General features: G+C 42.6%; 1 protein-coding gene across 5 annotated transcripts in view; it reads left to right on the top strand.

The window, feature by feature from the left end:
* The window catches only part of VPS8 (VPS8 subunit of CORVET complex), a 281,893-nt gene that overhangs the window by 103,717 nt on the left and 161,789 nt on the right, over positions 1-16,387 (top strand). For all 5 annotated transcript variants that reach the window (XM_056535311.1, XM_056535309.1, XM_056535310.1 and 2 more), the window contains one exon: positions 6,462-6,513. In XM_056535311.1, coding sequence (XP_056391286.1) covers positions 6,462-6,513 — 52 coding nt within the window. The remainder of the gene's footprint in view (positions 1-6,461; positions 6,514-16,387) is intronic.

Raw genomic sequence — 16,387 nt, 5'->3', positions numbered from 1 at the left:
TTAGTGGTAAATAAGTCCCTATCCAACTTTAACAGTTTAAATGGAGTCCCAGAGAAATGGGACTACTTAAAGGCAACAGATAATTGTGTTAGGTTGGCAGTAAAAGCAAAAAAAGAAGAGACCACTGTGGCACTCTGCAGAAGTGGCCAAAATCATATAAAAACAAAAAGCTAGCATTCAGTGATTATAAATAAAAATAAAAAACAAAGCAATGAAGATAAGAAATCTATAAGATCAGGCAGAAAGAGGAAAAGCAAGTTATAAGAGCTTCTAAAGCGCAGGCAGAAGAAAAACTAGTTCAGTTAGTGAAAAAAGGAGATAAGAGATTCTTCAGATAAATAAAAGAAAAAAGGAAATTAAACCAAGGAATAACTAAGTTAAAAAGAGAGGAAGGAAGGTTAAAGAGGATAAAGGACAAGCCGACTGTCTAAAAAAATACTTCTGTTCAGTTTTTACAGAAGAAAAAGGACCTCAGTTAGGGAGAAAGACTAATACATCTTTTGATGCATGTGTCTTTACAGAGGAAGAGGTCCTAAGTCAGCTGTCTAAAGTTAAGACTAGGGATGACCCGATACTGGTATCGGTATCGGGACCGATACTGGACATTTGCATGAGTACTTGTACTTGTGCAAATGTCCCCAATACCTAATCCGATACTCGCCGGCGGGACCCCTGCCGGCAGGTATCACGGAGGTGCTAAACTATGCAGCCCACCCGAATGCGGTGATGTCTGGCATTAAAGTTTTAGACCCCACAATCAAAGTTGATCGCAGCGTCTAAAAGTCCTGAAGTTAACTGCTGGTTAGCTCAAGGATGCTGATCGGGATTGCATGTAATAGTGCCCTATGGGGATTAAAGAAAAAGGTGAAAAATAAATAAATAATAAATATGAATTACCCCCTTCCCTAATAAAAATTTGAATCACCCCATCCCTTTTAAATAAAACAAAATCTTTTTTTTTTATATAAAAAAGCCCTTCCTCTAATAAAAACTAAAAACATTCCCTTTTCCCATAAAAAATAAATAAAAATCCTGTCAACTGACATAGAAAAATGTATCGGTAATTGGTATTGGCGAGAACTTACTCTTACTTGGTATTTAAAAAAAATGGTATCGGGACATCCCTAGTTAAGACAAATAAGTCACAGGTGCGTGATGAGACACACCCAAAGATATTAAAAGAGCTTAGCAGTGAACTAGCAAAACCGTTATCACATTTATTGAATCAATCACCGGTAACAGGAGTTGTCTCAGAAGACTGGAAATCAGCAAATGTTATCCCTATTCATAAGAAAGGTAGGAGAGATGAATCGGGCAACTATAGGCCAGTAAGTCTGACATCAATAGTGGGGAAATTAATGGCAACTCTTCTAAAGAATAGGATTGTGGAACATCTAAAATCTTATGGATTGCAAGATGAAAACAACATGGGTTTACTTCAGGGAGATCATGTCAAACTAATCTTATTGATTTTTTTGATTGGGTGACTAAAATAATAGATGGTGGAGGTGCAGTAGACATTGCTTATCTAGATTTTAGTAAGGCTTTTAACACTGTCCCGCATAGAAGATCTTTGAATAAACTACAGTAATTGAGCTTGGACTCCCATATTGTTGAATGGATTAGGCAGTGGCTGAGGGACAGACAACTTAGGGTTGTAGTTAATGGAGAATATTCAGAGTCATTTTGTTTAATATCTTTATCAGTGATATTGCAGAAGGTCTCGATAGTAAGGTATGTCTTTTTGGTGATGACACAAAGATTGTAACGGTCAATATTTCTGGAAAGATGCACCAAATGGAAAAGGATTTAGGAAAACTAGAAGAATGGTCAGAACTCTGGCAACTAAAGTTGAATGTGGATACGTGCAAGATAATGCACCTGGGACATAAAAACCCTTGGGCAGAGTATAGACTATGTGATACAGTCCTAACCTCAGCATGTGAGGTTCAGAGAAGAGTTAAACTAGTACATGGGTTGAAGGATAAAACTTATGAAGAAAGGTTAAAGGACCTTAACATGTATAGCTTGGAAGAATGATGAGACAGAGGGGATATGATAGAAACTTTTAAATACATATAGGGAATCAACATGGTAAAGGAGGAGAGAATATTTAAAAGAAGGCTATCCTTTATAGAAGATAGAGATAGATATAAGGCTATCCTTCATATAACATAGGGCCAGGCATTATTCATAGTATTAAGAATATTGGGCAGACTAGATGGGCCTAATAGCTCTTATCTGTCAACACATTCTATGTTTCTGCGTTAAAAAAATATTTGGAATCTTCATTTTTTTACAGTTAAATAAAATTCCTATAAACAGTTACTGAGAGTGTAGATGCTGACTGTAGTCATACTAACCATTTAAATCCCACGCTAATTCATCACTGATTGTTCACTGTTCCAACACTATACTGTATTGTCTACACTACTGCAGCAATGTTTTGTCTTGCTGACACATGACCACAGTAACCAATCAGTGGCCATAATAGTGGCAATACTAGAGTTGTCACCTCTGAATTGTCTTAACACATCACTGTAGTGATGTTAAGAGCTTGCACTCACATCTGTCTCTGTGCAGATTGCTGTGAGAGTCATCAGTTCATGTGCAAAGCCCAAGGCCATTGGTGAAGCAGCTTTGTTCTTGTAATTCATGACTTCTTATACATTACTTTATAATACTGACTTCCTAATACTGACTATCTAAAATTTGCATGGATTTATCCTGCAGCATTGCTTTACAGAGTTTTTGCACTAAAATGCAGAGCAGGCATTGATGGGGTGGGGCTGAGACGGAATGGTTCTATGTGTGTGTGGGGGGGGGGTTGTTGGGGACTGTATGTTATTGTTAACATGTGTTTACAAAAAAAACTTAATAAAAATTATCTGATTTAAAAAAAAAAATGCAGAGCAGGAGGATTGGTATATAGATTAGGGAAAAAAGTTCCAGGATAACTTGTAATTTATTCATGGAAATCTCTACTTATTTTGGGCTTAGTATTCAAGTGGGCAGTCCTACTCTGTTATTGACAGCTCTCTCTAGATGCATACTTATTCACAGATATGTGTCAGTAGGATAGACAACTTGATCACTTAGCCTGGAGTGAGCAGGTCTTCCATGGCGGAATTTCCGCAGTGGAAAACCCACAACAGACCCCACTGAAGTCAATGTAGTCTCCTGCAAATTTTGCTCTGTGGAAAACTCACCGCAGGAATCTCATAAGGATGCGGATGTGTGAACATACCCTAAGGCTATGTTCACATGATTCACATCCGTTCTGCAAAGCTTGCTGCTGAATTTTTGTAGTTTTGCAGAATTTGAGTGGAATTTATGTGTGCTCAAAACACAAATTTCTGCCGATATTCAAAGCCCCATTGAGTTCAATGGCATTCGACCCAGACATGTTCAATGTTTTTTGCAGAATCTAGAAAGCAGAATTTCTGCAGCGGAAATCCTTCCATGTGAATAGGACAGTGGAATCCCCCATTCAATTCAATGTGCAGTAAATTTTGCAGAATTTCCTAGCTGAATTTTCTGCCAAAATTCTACACAGAAATTCTGCCGTGCGAACATAGACTAAGACTGTTCTTATACTCTGCAGTTTTGAGGCTAAAACCAGGTGTGGATCCTGAATAAAAGAACAGATGTAACTTTTTATTCTTTTCTGAATCTATTCCATATTTTCTATTTAATTATGATCCTCGTTTTTTTTGGCTTCAATACGGCAATAAATCTGCTACAAAACTGCACTGTGTAAGAGCACCCTTAGAGCCCTTGCCCACTACAGAAATGAACCTCAGATTTATTCCAAGCACAATCTCTGTTTGCAGCAGCCTCTGGCAGAATCGCCTCTTAATGGGCGTATTGACTGCTATTTAGCTCCAGGTGGAATTCTGACAAAAAAATTAATATTTTCATTGTTTTGGTGAAATTAAATCTACCTCTGAAGTTTTTCTACAGAACTTTCGTACTGTGCACAGTCCCGTAGAATCTCATTGAGATCAATGAGATTCTGCTGCAAGCGGAATTGCGTTCGGAACAATTCAGAGTGACATTTCCATAGTGTACAAGGGCCCTTAGTCTTTGCTGTAGTTCTGTTTACTTAATGATTGCCATTGAAGCAAAACGTAATGATATGGAGACCCTGTACTAATCCTATCTACCCCACAGAAAATATATAGATAAAATCTATTTAAATAAAGTTGGAAATATAAAGTTATTCCTAAAATAAGAAAAGTTGATGCTACATAAAGAAATAAAAAAGCTAGCCAAGATTAATTATAGTTTTGTTTTCTCCTGTCGGCTACCTTTTATCTCTGTGGGACCAGCTGTCATTGGAATTAATGAACCACAGTGGGTTTGAACTGCTCTGTATCAGAGATTGGACTCTGTCGACAATTACTACCATGTTGTAAACAGAATCTTGAACTCGCTCATTTAGCAGGGAATCTTAAGAAGTTCAGAGCGATCTAAGTCTCTATGACAGCAAAGATGTTTTCTTTGTAAAATCTTTATCACAGCATAGCACAGGCACAGCATAACATATGTGCAGAGCGCGGTTGCAATTTATCTAAGGAATTCTATGCAGTGACAAATGCAAGATGTGGCTATTACCGGCATTTTTGATCACTACAACGCTTACCGTATTTTTCGTCCTATAGGACGCACTGGCGTATAAGACGCACCCAATTTATAGGTGCAAAATCTAAAAAAATAAAGATTTTGAATCCAATAGTGGTCTTCAACCTGCGGACCTCCAGTTGTTGCAAAACTACAACTCCCAGCATGCCCGGACAGCCAACGGCTGGAGGTCCGCAGATTGAAGACCACTGCATAGGAGGTAATACTCACGTGTCCCCGCCGCTCCGGACCAGTCACCGCTGCCCTGGATGTCGCTCCATCGCTGTCGCTGTGTCCCCCTCGCTCCGGAACGTCTCTGCTGCCGGCCGGGTATCCTCGCTCTCCGTCGCTGCTATCACGTTGTTACGCACGTCGACGCACGTACGCGACGACGTGATGACGAGGAAGGAGAGCGCCGGCCATACAGGGGATCTCTGAACGGAGAAGACACCGAGGGGGCAGGTAAGGTCCCACCCGGTGTCCTGTAAGCACTAACCCGGCAATTCAGTCGGGCTGTTCGGGACCGATGCGGTGAAATCGCGGCGGTCCCGAACAGCCTAACTGAACAGCCGGGTTAGTGCCATTTTCCCCTCAGACGTGGCGGTCAGCTTTGATCGCCGTGTCTGAAGGGTTAATACAGGGCATCACCGCGATCGGTGATGTCCTGTATTAGCCGCGGGTCCCGGCCGTTGATGGCCGCAGGGACTGCCGCGATAGGGGTGTATTTGCTGAATAAGACGCACCGACTTTTCCCCCCCAGTTTTGGGGAAGAAAAAGTGCTTCTTATACGGCGAAAAATACGGTACTTGTTCGTTAGGGTTATCCAGTTTAGAAAAATGTATGTAGGGGATAAGTGTCAGAAAATGTATGTAGGAGATAAGTGTCAGATCCTGGTGTTCTCACCAAAGGGCCCCCCTGTGATCTCCTGCACGGAGCGGGGGTCAGCATGTGCTCTCCATGCAGATTGACAATCCCTGTGCACAAATACTATAAATTGATTTAAAGGGGTACTCTGGTGGAAAACTAATGTTTTCAAATCAACTGGTGCCAGGAAGTTACAGATTTGTAAATTTCTTCTATTCAAAAATCTTAACCCTGCCAGTACTTATCAGCTGCTGTATGCGCCAAAGAAAGTTGTGTAGTTCTTTTCAGTCTGACCACAGTGCTCTCTGCTGACACCTCTGTCCGTGTCAGGAACTGTCCAGAGCAGGAGAGATTTGCTATGGGGATTTGCTTCTACTCTGGAAAGTTGCAGACATGGACCGAGAAGTCAGCAGAAAGCACTGTGGTCAGACTGGACTGTGGTCAGAGAAAATACACAACGTTTTCTGTAGTATACAGCCGCGGATAAGTACTGGAAGAATTAAGATTTTTAAAATAGAATTTGCAAATCTTTTAAACTTTGTGGCCTCAGTTGATTTAAAAACATTAGTTTTCCACCGAAGTACCCCTTTAACAGGGTTATCCTTTCAGAAACAGTGCTATTCTTGTCCTCAGTTTCTGTGAGGTTTTGTAGCTCTGTTTAATTAAACTCAGTAAAGCCAAATTGTAATACCAAATACAACCTTAGGGGGATGTGTGGTATTTGGTTGAAAACAGCTATGTTTTTCTAATGGTGGATTACTTTGAAGGCAAATTAACCTTTGGCTTGCATTCTACAAATTAAGTATAATCTACATTAACTGTTTAGTTAAATTACATTTTATGCAAATAAATCTGTTGGCAGAGAAATGATCTCAGAATACTAAATATAAGGTGTCGTTTCATTGTGTTATACAGCTTTCTTATGATTTACATTTTCTCCTGTTTTTTTCTTTTCCTTTTTTTTCCTCATTTAGAAATTATTCAAATCTATTTCTGCACCTGTCAGCTCTGGGAAGTCCTTGACAGGTATGTTGTGGTCATCGCATGCAAATTTCATGTTAAATTTCTTTTACATGTCTGTATATTCATGTACATATATAAAAAATGAGTATATGTTCACACTTCCATCCGTTCAGGACCTCTATTGACAGTCTTTGCAGCTTTGATAGAAGTTATAGTCCTACATGTAACACTATTCTTTAACCCCTTAAGGACCCAGCCAATTTTCACTGTAGGACCCGGCCATTTTTTTGAATATCTGACCACTTTCACTTTAAGCATTAATAACTCTGGGATGCTTTTACCTTTCATTCTGATTCCGAGATTGTTTTTTCGTGACATATTCTACTTTATGTTAGTGGTAAAATTTTGTCGATTCTTGCATCGTTTCTTGGTGAAAAATTCCAAAATTTGATGAAAAAATTGAAAATTTAGCATTTTTTTTAACTTTGAAGCTCTCTGCTCTATTCAGGAAAATGAATATTCCAAATAAATTATATAATGATTCACATATACAACATGTCTACTTTATGATTGCATCATAAAGTTGAAATGTTTTTACTTTTGGAAGACATCAGAGGGCTTCAAATTATAGCAGCAATTTTCCAATTTTTAACAAAATTTTCAAAATCGAAATTTTTCAGGTACCAGTTCTGTTTTGAAGTGGATTTGAAGGGCCTTCTTATTAGAAATACCCCACAAATGACCCCATTATAAAAACTGCACCCCTCAAAGTATTCAAAATGACATTTAAATGGTTTGTTAACCCTTTGGGTGTTTCACAGGAATAGCAGCAAATTGAAGGAGAAAATTCAAAATCTTCATTTTTTACACTCGCATGTTCTTGTAGACCCTGTTTTTGAATTTTTACAAGGGGTAAAAGGAGAGAAATCTTCCTAAAATGTGTAACCCAATTTCTCTCGAGTAAGGAAATACCTCATATGTGTATGTCAAGTGTTTGGTGGGTGCACTAGAGGGCTCAGAAGGGAAGGCGCGACAGTGGGATTTTGGAGAGTGAGTTTTTCTGAAATGGTTTTTGGGTGGCATGTCGCATTTAGGAAGCCCCTATGTTGCCAGGACAGCAAAAAAAAACCACATGGCATACTATTTTGGAAACTACACCCCTCAAGGAACGTAACAAGGGGTACAGTGAGCCTTAGCACCACACAGGTGTTTGACGACTTTTCGTTAAAGTTGGATGTGTAAATTATTATTTATTTTTTTTCACTAAAATGTTAGTTTTTCCCCAAATTTTCAATTTTTGCAAGGGGTAATAGGAGAAAATGCCCCCCAAAATTTGTAAACCCATCTCTTCTGAGTATGGAAACACCCCATATGTGGACGTCAAGTGCACTGCGGGCGCACTACAATGCTCAGAAGAGAAGGAGTCACATCTGGCTTTTGCAAAGCAATTTTTCCTGAAATGGTTTTTGGGGGGCATGTCCCATTTAGGAAGCCCTTATGGTGCCAGGACAGCACAAAAAACCCACATGGCATACTATTTTGGAAACTACACCCCTTAAGGAACGTAACAAGGGGTACAGTGAGCCTTAACACCCCACAGGTGTTTGACGACTTTTCGTTAAAAGTTGGATGTGTAAATAATTTTTTCTTTTTTTTTCACTAAAATGCTAGTTTTCCCCCAAATGTTCAATTTTTGCAAGGGGTAATAGGAGAAAATGCCGCCCAAAATTGGTAACCCCATCTCTTCTGAGTATGGAAACACCCCATATGTGGACGTCAAGTGCACTGCGGGCGCACTACAATGCTCAGAAGGGAAGGAGTGACATCTGGCTTTTGCAAAGCAATTTTTCCTGAAATGGTTTTTGGGGGGCATGTCCCATTTAGGAAGCCCCTATAGTGCCAGGACAGCAAAAAAAAAACACATGGCATACTATTTTGGAAACTACACCCCTCAAGGAATGTAACAAGGAGTACAGTAAGCCTTAACACCCCACAGGTGTTTGACGACTTTTCGTTAAAAGTTGGATGTGTAAATTATTTTTTCTTTTTTTTTCAGTAAAATGCTAGTTTTCCCCCAAATTTACAAAGGGTAAAGGGGTAAATTTTTGCAAGGGGTAATAGGAGAAAAGTCCCCCCAAAATTTGTAACCCCATCTCTTCTGAGTATGGAAACACCCCATATGTGGACGTCAAGTGCACTGCAGGCGCACCACAATGTTTAGAAGAGAAGTAGTCACATTTGCAAATTTTGCTGAAATGGGGGGGCATGTCGCATTTAGGAAGCCCCTATGGTGCCAGGACAGCAAAAAAAAAAAAACACATGGCATACTATTTTGGAAACTACACCCCGCAAGGAACGTAACAAGGGGTACAGTGAGCCTTAACCCCCCACAGGTGTTTGATAAATGTTCATTAAGTGGGATGTGAAAAGGAAAAATTTGAGTTTTTTTACACTAAAATGCTGGGGTTACCCCAAATTTTTCATTCTCACAAGTGGTAAAAGGAGAAAATGTCATTATAAATTTGTTAGTACATTTTTTTGGAGTAAGGACATACCTCATGTCTGGGCGTAAACAGCATGCACACCGGTCTCAGAGGTGCCGGAGATCAGTCAGGGTCCTTGAGCTGTGTATTTCTCCTATGGAGCCAGAACAGTGGGAGCCCCCCTCAAGGGGCATTACATGGGGTAAATAACTGGGGTACACTAAATAACTAAAATGGGGTACAGTGGGACATAAAATTATAAAACAGGTTATGTTCCCAGAATGATGATCCAGAGCAAATCCAAAACTAAAAAATATGCCCACCCCAAACCCTATGCTCTGAATCATCATTCTGGGAATGTGATGTGTGTGGCCGTCCCTAACCTGTTGCCTCAAATGTACTCTGGACTTGGTACACTGGGGTCAAATTGTGGAAAATTAAAATGAAGAGGGAAAATTTAGTACTCCATGGAAGTGTGATACTCCCTGAAGCAATCCTTAATGCAGAGGCCCGGCTGATCAGGGAAAGTGTCACATTGAGTGATGGTGTCCTTCCGAATCCCCCTCTTGTAACACACTCTGCATCTTTTCTGGGCTCGTCCCTTCTTTCCAGTGTGGGGGACCTCACATGGAAAGTGTTGGCCTGGGACGATCCTGGCACCTATATTTCCAGTTCCTTGGGAAGTCCGGCCTGCTCTTTCCCGGTCGCCAAAGATCAGGACCTTTAGGACTTCTTCTTGGAGCTGGAGGAATGTCCCTGTGTTGCCAGCGTACTGGGACAGTACAAAAGAGTTGTACATGGCAACCTGTACCACGTAGACCGCAACTTTCTTGTACCATACCCATGTTTTCCGCATGGCGTTATATGGCTTGAGGACTTGATCAGAAAGATCAACTCCCCCCATATACCGATTGTAGTCCAGAATACAATCGGGCTTGAGGACCGTTGTTGTGGTACCTCGCACAGGGACAGGTGAGCTGCCGTTACCATGAATAGTGGTCAGCATAAGGACATCCCTCTTATCCTTATACTTGACCAGCAACAGGTTTTCATGGGTAAGGGCACGGGACTCACCCTTGGGAATAGGTGTCTTAACAAAATGTAGATTCAGGCCTCTCTGGTTTTTCCGCACGGTCCCACAAGCGGACGTCGATCTGGCGGCAAGGGATGTGAACAGAGGGATGCTGGTATAAAAGTTGTCCACGTACACGTGGTAACCCTTATCCAGCAATCGGTGCACAAGCTCCCAAACGATTTTCCCGCTAACACCCAGAGTGGGGGAACAATCTGGGGGTTCAATACGGGAATCTCGTCCCTCATACACTCTAAACTTGAGAGTGTACCCAGAGGTACTCTCACAAAGTTTATAGAGCTTCACGCCATATCACGCCCGCTTCGAGGGAATATACTGGCGGAAGATGAGTCTCCCCTAAAACTGATAAGAGACTCATCAACCGAGAGCTCCCTAAGCGGTACGTAGGCCTCCAAAAATTTGGCTTCAAAGTGATCGATGACCGGCCTCACTTTGTAAAGCCGGTCATAGGCGGGATCACTTCGGGGTGGACATGCCGCATTATCTGCATAATGCAGGCATTTCCAAATGGCCTCGAACCGCTTCCGTGTCATGACCATACTGTAAAGCGGGGTCTGGTAGAGGACGTCCCCGCTCCAGTACTGTCTGACACTTGGCTTTTTGACCAGGCCCATATGCAGCAAGAGGCCCCAAAATGTCCTCATTTCTGTTGCACTGATGGCGTACTATTCATTGGACCTGGCCAAAAAAGAATCCGGGTGGTGGGCGATGAACTGCCTGGCGTACAGATTCGTCTGCTCCACCATCAGATTGACAAAACTGTCACTGAAAAAATAACTGAAATAGTCAATTTCAGTGAATCCAGAATTGTCAATCCGGATTCCGGAGTCGCCAACAAACTCCGCAATCCGTGGCTGATAAGCCTCTGGGGGTCTCCAGACAGGTTCATCGGAAGGGGGCTCCGGTAAACTTGTCTGGGGGGTCGGACTCCTAGTACGAGCGGCATCACCACTCGCACTAGTGCCGGCCACTGGGCCACTATCATGGGGGGTGCGTGGCCTCGCCTGGTGGCGTCTCCGCCGCCGTGCAGGGGGCTCATCATCAGTACTAGATGATGAGGAGGACGATGAAGAACACAGGAATGTTGGATCTTCATCGTCCTCACTGGCAGATTCGGAGTCGGAGGCAAGAAAAGCATATGCCACCGCTACCGAAAATGCCCGGCGAGCCATCGCCTTTTTTCTACGGTGGGGGGGGGGGGGGGGGGCGTTGATGGGGGGGGGGGGATGTACTGTGTGTGTGCTTGGTGTAACTATGTATAACGGTGTGTGATTAGAAATCACACACCGTTATATGGGGGGGAAAAAATGCTGCAGCCAAAAAAAAAAATGGGGGGCTAATGCAGCGCCCTGAACCCCTAATAGGGCCCGGGTCACACTGAAAAACTGCAGAAGACCCTTGTGGACCTATTAGGGGGTCGGGGGGGGGATTTTACATTTTTTTTTTTACTTTTTACCCTTTCTTTCCCTGGGTTGTATTCTTTCCCTAATCTATGGGGGGCTTCTTTTCTTCTGTGGGGGCTCCGATCTCGGCAGGGGGGGGGGGTCCCGGTCTTCCTCCAGCAGCTCTGACCGCTGACTGAACTCAGCCAGCGGCGGGAGCTGCGGGAAGATGCTGTTAACCCCTCCCCTGCCGGCTGCTATTGGCTGGACGATCCTGGGGGGGGTGACGAAATCGCCACCTCCCCATAGATACAGTGGGTGATAGGGGGTGTATCATACACCCCCGATCACCTTGTATCTCCGGGTCAGCGGGTCACACGTGACCCGCATCGCCGGAATAGCCGCAAATCGCATGTGTGAATTCACCGACATGGGGGGGTCTGATGATCCCCCTGGGCATTTGCACGGGATGCCTGCTGAACGATTTCAGCAGGCATCCCGACCCGATCTCCGCCCGGCGCACGGTGGGGACAGGAACTGCCCATGACGTACAGTTTTACTGTTGTCCACAGTTCTGAGTCTGTTGTGGACAAGATGTCACAGCTTTTTTTTTTTCTCTGTCTGCATGAGAGAAATAAGCCACGCCCTCTCATCTCATCCAGCTGAGTACACAGCACCTCCCCTCCCTCCTGCTCTGTATTCTAAGGACACAGGTCTGCACAGGAGAAGGACCTCACAGAGAAGATAAGTGTTATCTGAAGGGGAGGATGAGAAGGTGCACGGGCTGGGGATGTATGGACTGCAGGGGAATAAATCTCATACTGGGAATGATCTCTATGGGGGAGATTTATCAAACCTGTGCAGAGGAAAACTTGCCCAGTTGCCCATAGCAACCAATCAGATCGCTACTTTCATTTTTCACAGGCCTTCATAAAAATGAAAGCAGCAAGCTGATTGGTTGCTATAAGCAACTGGGCAAGTTTTCCTCTGCACAGGTTTTGATAAATCTCCCCCTATATGTAAAGGGGGAGGGGGGACTCCTGCATGACACATGCTGGGAGTTGTAGTCCCTGTTGTGTGTGTGTTTGCTAGTGTTTACAAACCAGTGTGCCTCCAGCTGTTGCAAAACTACAACTCCCAGCATGCCCTGACAGACTTTGGGCATGCCGGGAGTTGTAAATTTGCAACAGCTGGAGGTACACTGGTTGGGAAACACTGTTCTAGCCTATTCAGCATACACATCATGTTACACCAGTGTTTCCCAACCAGTGTGCCTCCAGCTGTTGCAAATCTACAACTCCCAGCATGCCCAAAGGCTGTCGTGGCATGCTGGGAGTTGTAGTTTTGCAACACCTGGAGGCACACTGGTTGGGAAACACAGGTGTATGCCCTACAGAGGTGTGGTTAACTACAACCCCCAGGAGACTACAGAGGCAGCATGCTGGTGTTATACCACAGACTGAAAACTCCTGAATGACACATGCTGGGAGTTGTAGTCCCTTTTGTGTGTGTATGACAGTGTATCCCAACCAGGGCTGATTTATATTAGTGTGCTGTGTATAAGGGGCTGACCCGGGAAAATAGTAGGGTGGGTAAAGGGCGGTACAAACAAACAAAAAAAAAGGAGCCGCCCCAAACCAGCAAGGCGTGTGGCATGCTGGGATTTGTAGTTTTCAGCACAGCAAGAAACAGGAAATAGAAGCAAAGATAGGAAAACAAAGTGGAGGATAAAAAGACAACAAAGAACGGAAATAGAGTAGGCTAAACAACAAGAATAGAAATGAAACAAATAGGGTAAGTCAAAAACGGAAAAACACATTGACCACCGGAGTACCCCTTTAAGTCAAGATGGAAGAAAACACAACAAATTCATTAGAAATCAATGAGGTCATTCAGGCACCAATTGTATCAGTTGTACAACAGATCTGGTAGTGTCATGGCTTCCATTATAAATAAAAACCACAGTGGTAGTGAGAACAGAGCCTTAGCCGAATTTTGCTCTCCTCAAGTCCATAGGCAGCTTGCATAGGATACTTTGTTCCCCAGACTCCTCACTATGGACCCATCTATAACGCAGTTGTGTCCAGTTGATAGCACTGGCACTATGTTGGTGCCATCAGCAGTGGGTGCTGGCTGTAAAATACAGTAGACAATGGCTGCAAGTGTTTAAACTAAAGTTATCTCTGAAGCACTTGGTTTTAACCCCTTATATACTATGGTCAATAGCAACTGTGGCAACTAGCTCACCAGAGACCAAAGAAGGAACTCCGTCTGTCACCCCACTGGCAAATTTGGCTGCAATGATGGGTGCCGGTTGGTTGTAGGGGTGTGAATCGCCAAGAATTTGGCGATTCGATTCGAATCGCGATACCAGTGTGGCGATTCGATATATCGCGATATATCGCGATACCGTCTAGGTGACGATACATCGCGATATATCGCCCACCTGGGAGCATTCATAGATCCCAATAGACGCCGCTGTCAGCTTTGACAGCGGCGATCTAGTACTCCGGGCTGCAAAATAAAATAAAACACACTTTATCTTACCTGCCAACGAGCCCGCGGAGCTCCGGTACAGTCCGGTACAGGTGTTGGGTCCCCGGGCTGTATTCTTCTTACTTCCTGTTAGTCCGGCACGTCACATGGAGCTTCAGCCTATCACCAGCGGAGGCGGGACATCGCTGCGGCTGGTGATAGGCTGAAGCTCCATGTGACGTGCCGGACTAACAGGAAGTAAGAAGAATACAGCCCGGGGACCGAACACCTGTACCGGAGCTCCGCGGGCTCGTTGGCAGGTAAGAAAAGTGCGTTTTATTAAAAATTCCACATCCCTAAAAGAATCGATTCAAAAATATTTTGAATCGATTCTGTATCGGCAAATGAAAAATCGCGATTATCGCGAGAATCGATTTTTTCTTACATCCCTAGTTGGTTGGCATGGCATAGCAGCCAGGGACCTAAAAAAAGGCTATAAAATTTGACGGCCTAATAGTTCCCTGTCAGTTTGTTACTAACATACAACAATTCTTTAGCATACTAAATATTATAAAATAGTTCAGAAGATCACATTGTTAAAGGAGTTGTCCAGGGAGAAGAAAAGTTATTACCTATTTGGCTTTCAGGTGCTCACATCCGCCATTGAGATGAGAGGATGCAGGTGCCAAGTTGGGATCAATGCATGAAGGCATAACATCGGACACATTCTGCAGCTTTTAGTCGTTGTATGCGTCTGTGGCTTTGCCCCCAACATAATGATCACAACTTGGCACCCGTTCCCTTTCATATGAGAAGGTATAGTTCCGAGACATTCAGAGTGCGTAAATAAGAGTTACGGAGCAAAAAAGGGTAATATCTTCTCTGCTTCACAGATAACCCTTTTATAATTTATTAAGAGAAAAAAAATACAAATATAAAAATTTTCATTTTTCATAATTCTTTTTATTTATTTTGCAATCATTTTAAACACAAATAGTAAGTTATACATTTCTTGCAAATACAAGCGCTCATAGTGCTGCGTTGGTTAAAAAATAAAAAAGTTATAGTGCTCTGAATGTGAGTGAAAATGAAAATAATACATATTGGGCCAAGATTGAGAATGCCATAAAGTGATTAACCCCTTAAGTACTCAGTCAATTTTTACTTTTGCATTTTAGTTTCTACCTCCTCGCCTTTAAAGGAAACCTGTCATCAGATTTTAGCATATATAACGCGTGGCAACATGGTGTATACAGTATGGTAAAATCTTCTTCTCACCAAGCCTGCCGGCTTCGATGGCGAATATTTGAAGTTTTGTGACCAAAAATCAGCAATTTTTGTTATAGTTTAGACTTAATAGTTCAGACATAGCCACACACAGCGATACCCAGTATGTATTTTAGAGGAGAGATAATCCTGCTGTACAAAGGGGAGTAGCAGATCCGCAGTCATATAGGTCATAAACTCATATAGGCAGTCATCATCACAGAAGCAAAGCCAAGACCACTGGGGAGCGCTAGCATGGAACAGAAGTAAATGCATCAGTTGCCTAAAGGATCTTTTTTATTTTCTTTTATCATCCTGTAGTTTTTAGTAAATGTTGATGATGAAGACCATAATGCAGCATTACAGATATCCTTGAAAGGTGTGACGTGGATGAAGTTAAATATACTTTAGGAGTTAAATGTACTTTGATAGACAAATGTGGATTGTTTTTTTTAAAGTGTACCTGTCGTCAACAAAAACTTTTTTATATAATTTAGATACCAGTATATGTATATTTATAATATACATTGGTTAAAAAATTTGCACTAAGAATAAGCAGGACGGTGTGCACTGAGCCTCTATCACATGCTCCCGGCTCATACATCAGGATGATTGACAAGCCAGGAGTCTGCACACACCCCTGCTTGTCCTGCCCTCACTTCCTGTATTTGGACCTCTCATAGAGACACACAGGCAATAGCTGCAGGGACAACATTTTTTCACCCAAAAATATACACAATTTGTAAACAAAGTATATTACAAATACATATATATAATGGTATTATCTACATTATATTAAAAGTTTTTGTTGACAACAGGTACACTTTAAAGAAGATGTCTAGTGCTAAGATATGTATACACAGGATAAGGGATAAATGTCCGATCACGGGGGTCCGTCCGCAGGAAACCCCTACAATCTCCCATATGGAACCCTGGCTCAGCTGATCGAAAAACGCCCCCTCCATTCATCTCTATGGAAGAAGCTTAGACACAGGAGCACTTTGGCATGTTTTTACAAGCGGGTTTATACCAGCTGCTCTTCTGTGTGCGAAACGTCACACACAGCAGCTCAGCCGGGGCCCCATACGGGAGATTGCAATGGGATCATCTTTAATTCACTAATTAACATGTCATAAAAAGCTTTACAATCCTTATTAGAGCTGAAAATTGAAGGAATAAGTTCTCTGCTTGTCGAAAACAATTGAATTGGACACATAGATTTCTACTGCTCTTTTAAC

The sequence above is a fragment of the Hyla sarda genome, chromosome 8 (genome assembly GCF_029499605.1).
Source record: "Hyla sarda isolate aHylSar1 chromosome 8, aHylSar1.hap1, whole genome shotgun sequence".
NCBI lineage: Eukaryota > Metazoa > Chordata > Amphibia > Anura > Hylidae > Hyla > Hyla sarda.
The sequence above is the reverse complement of the archived record's forward strand: the minus strand, read 5'-3'. Positions and strand labels throughout refer to the sequence as shown.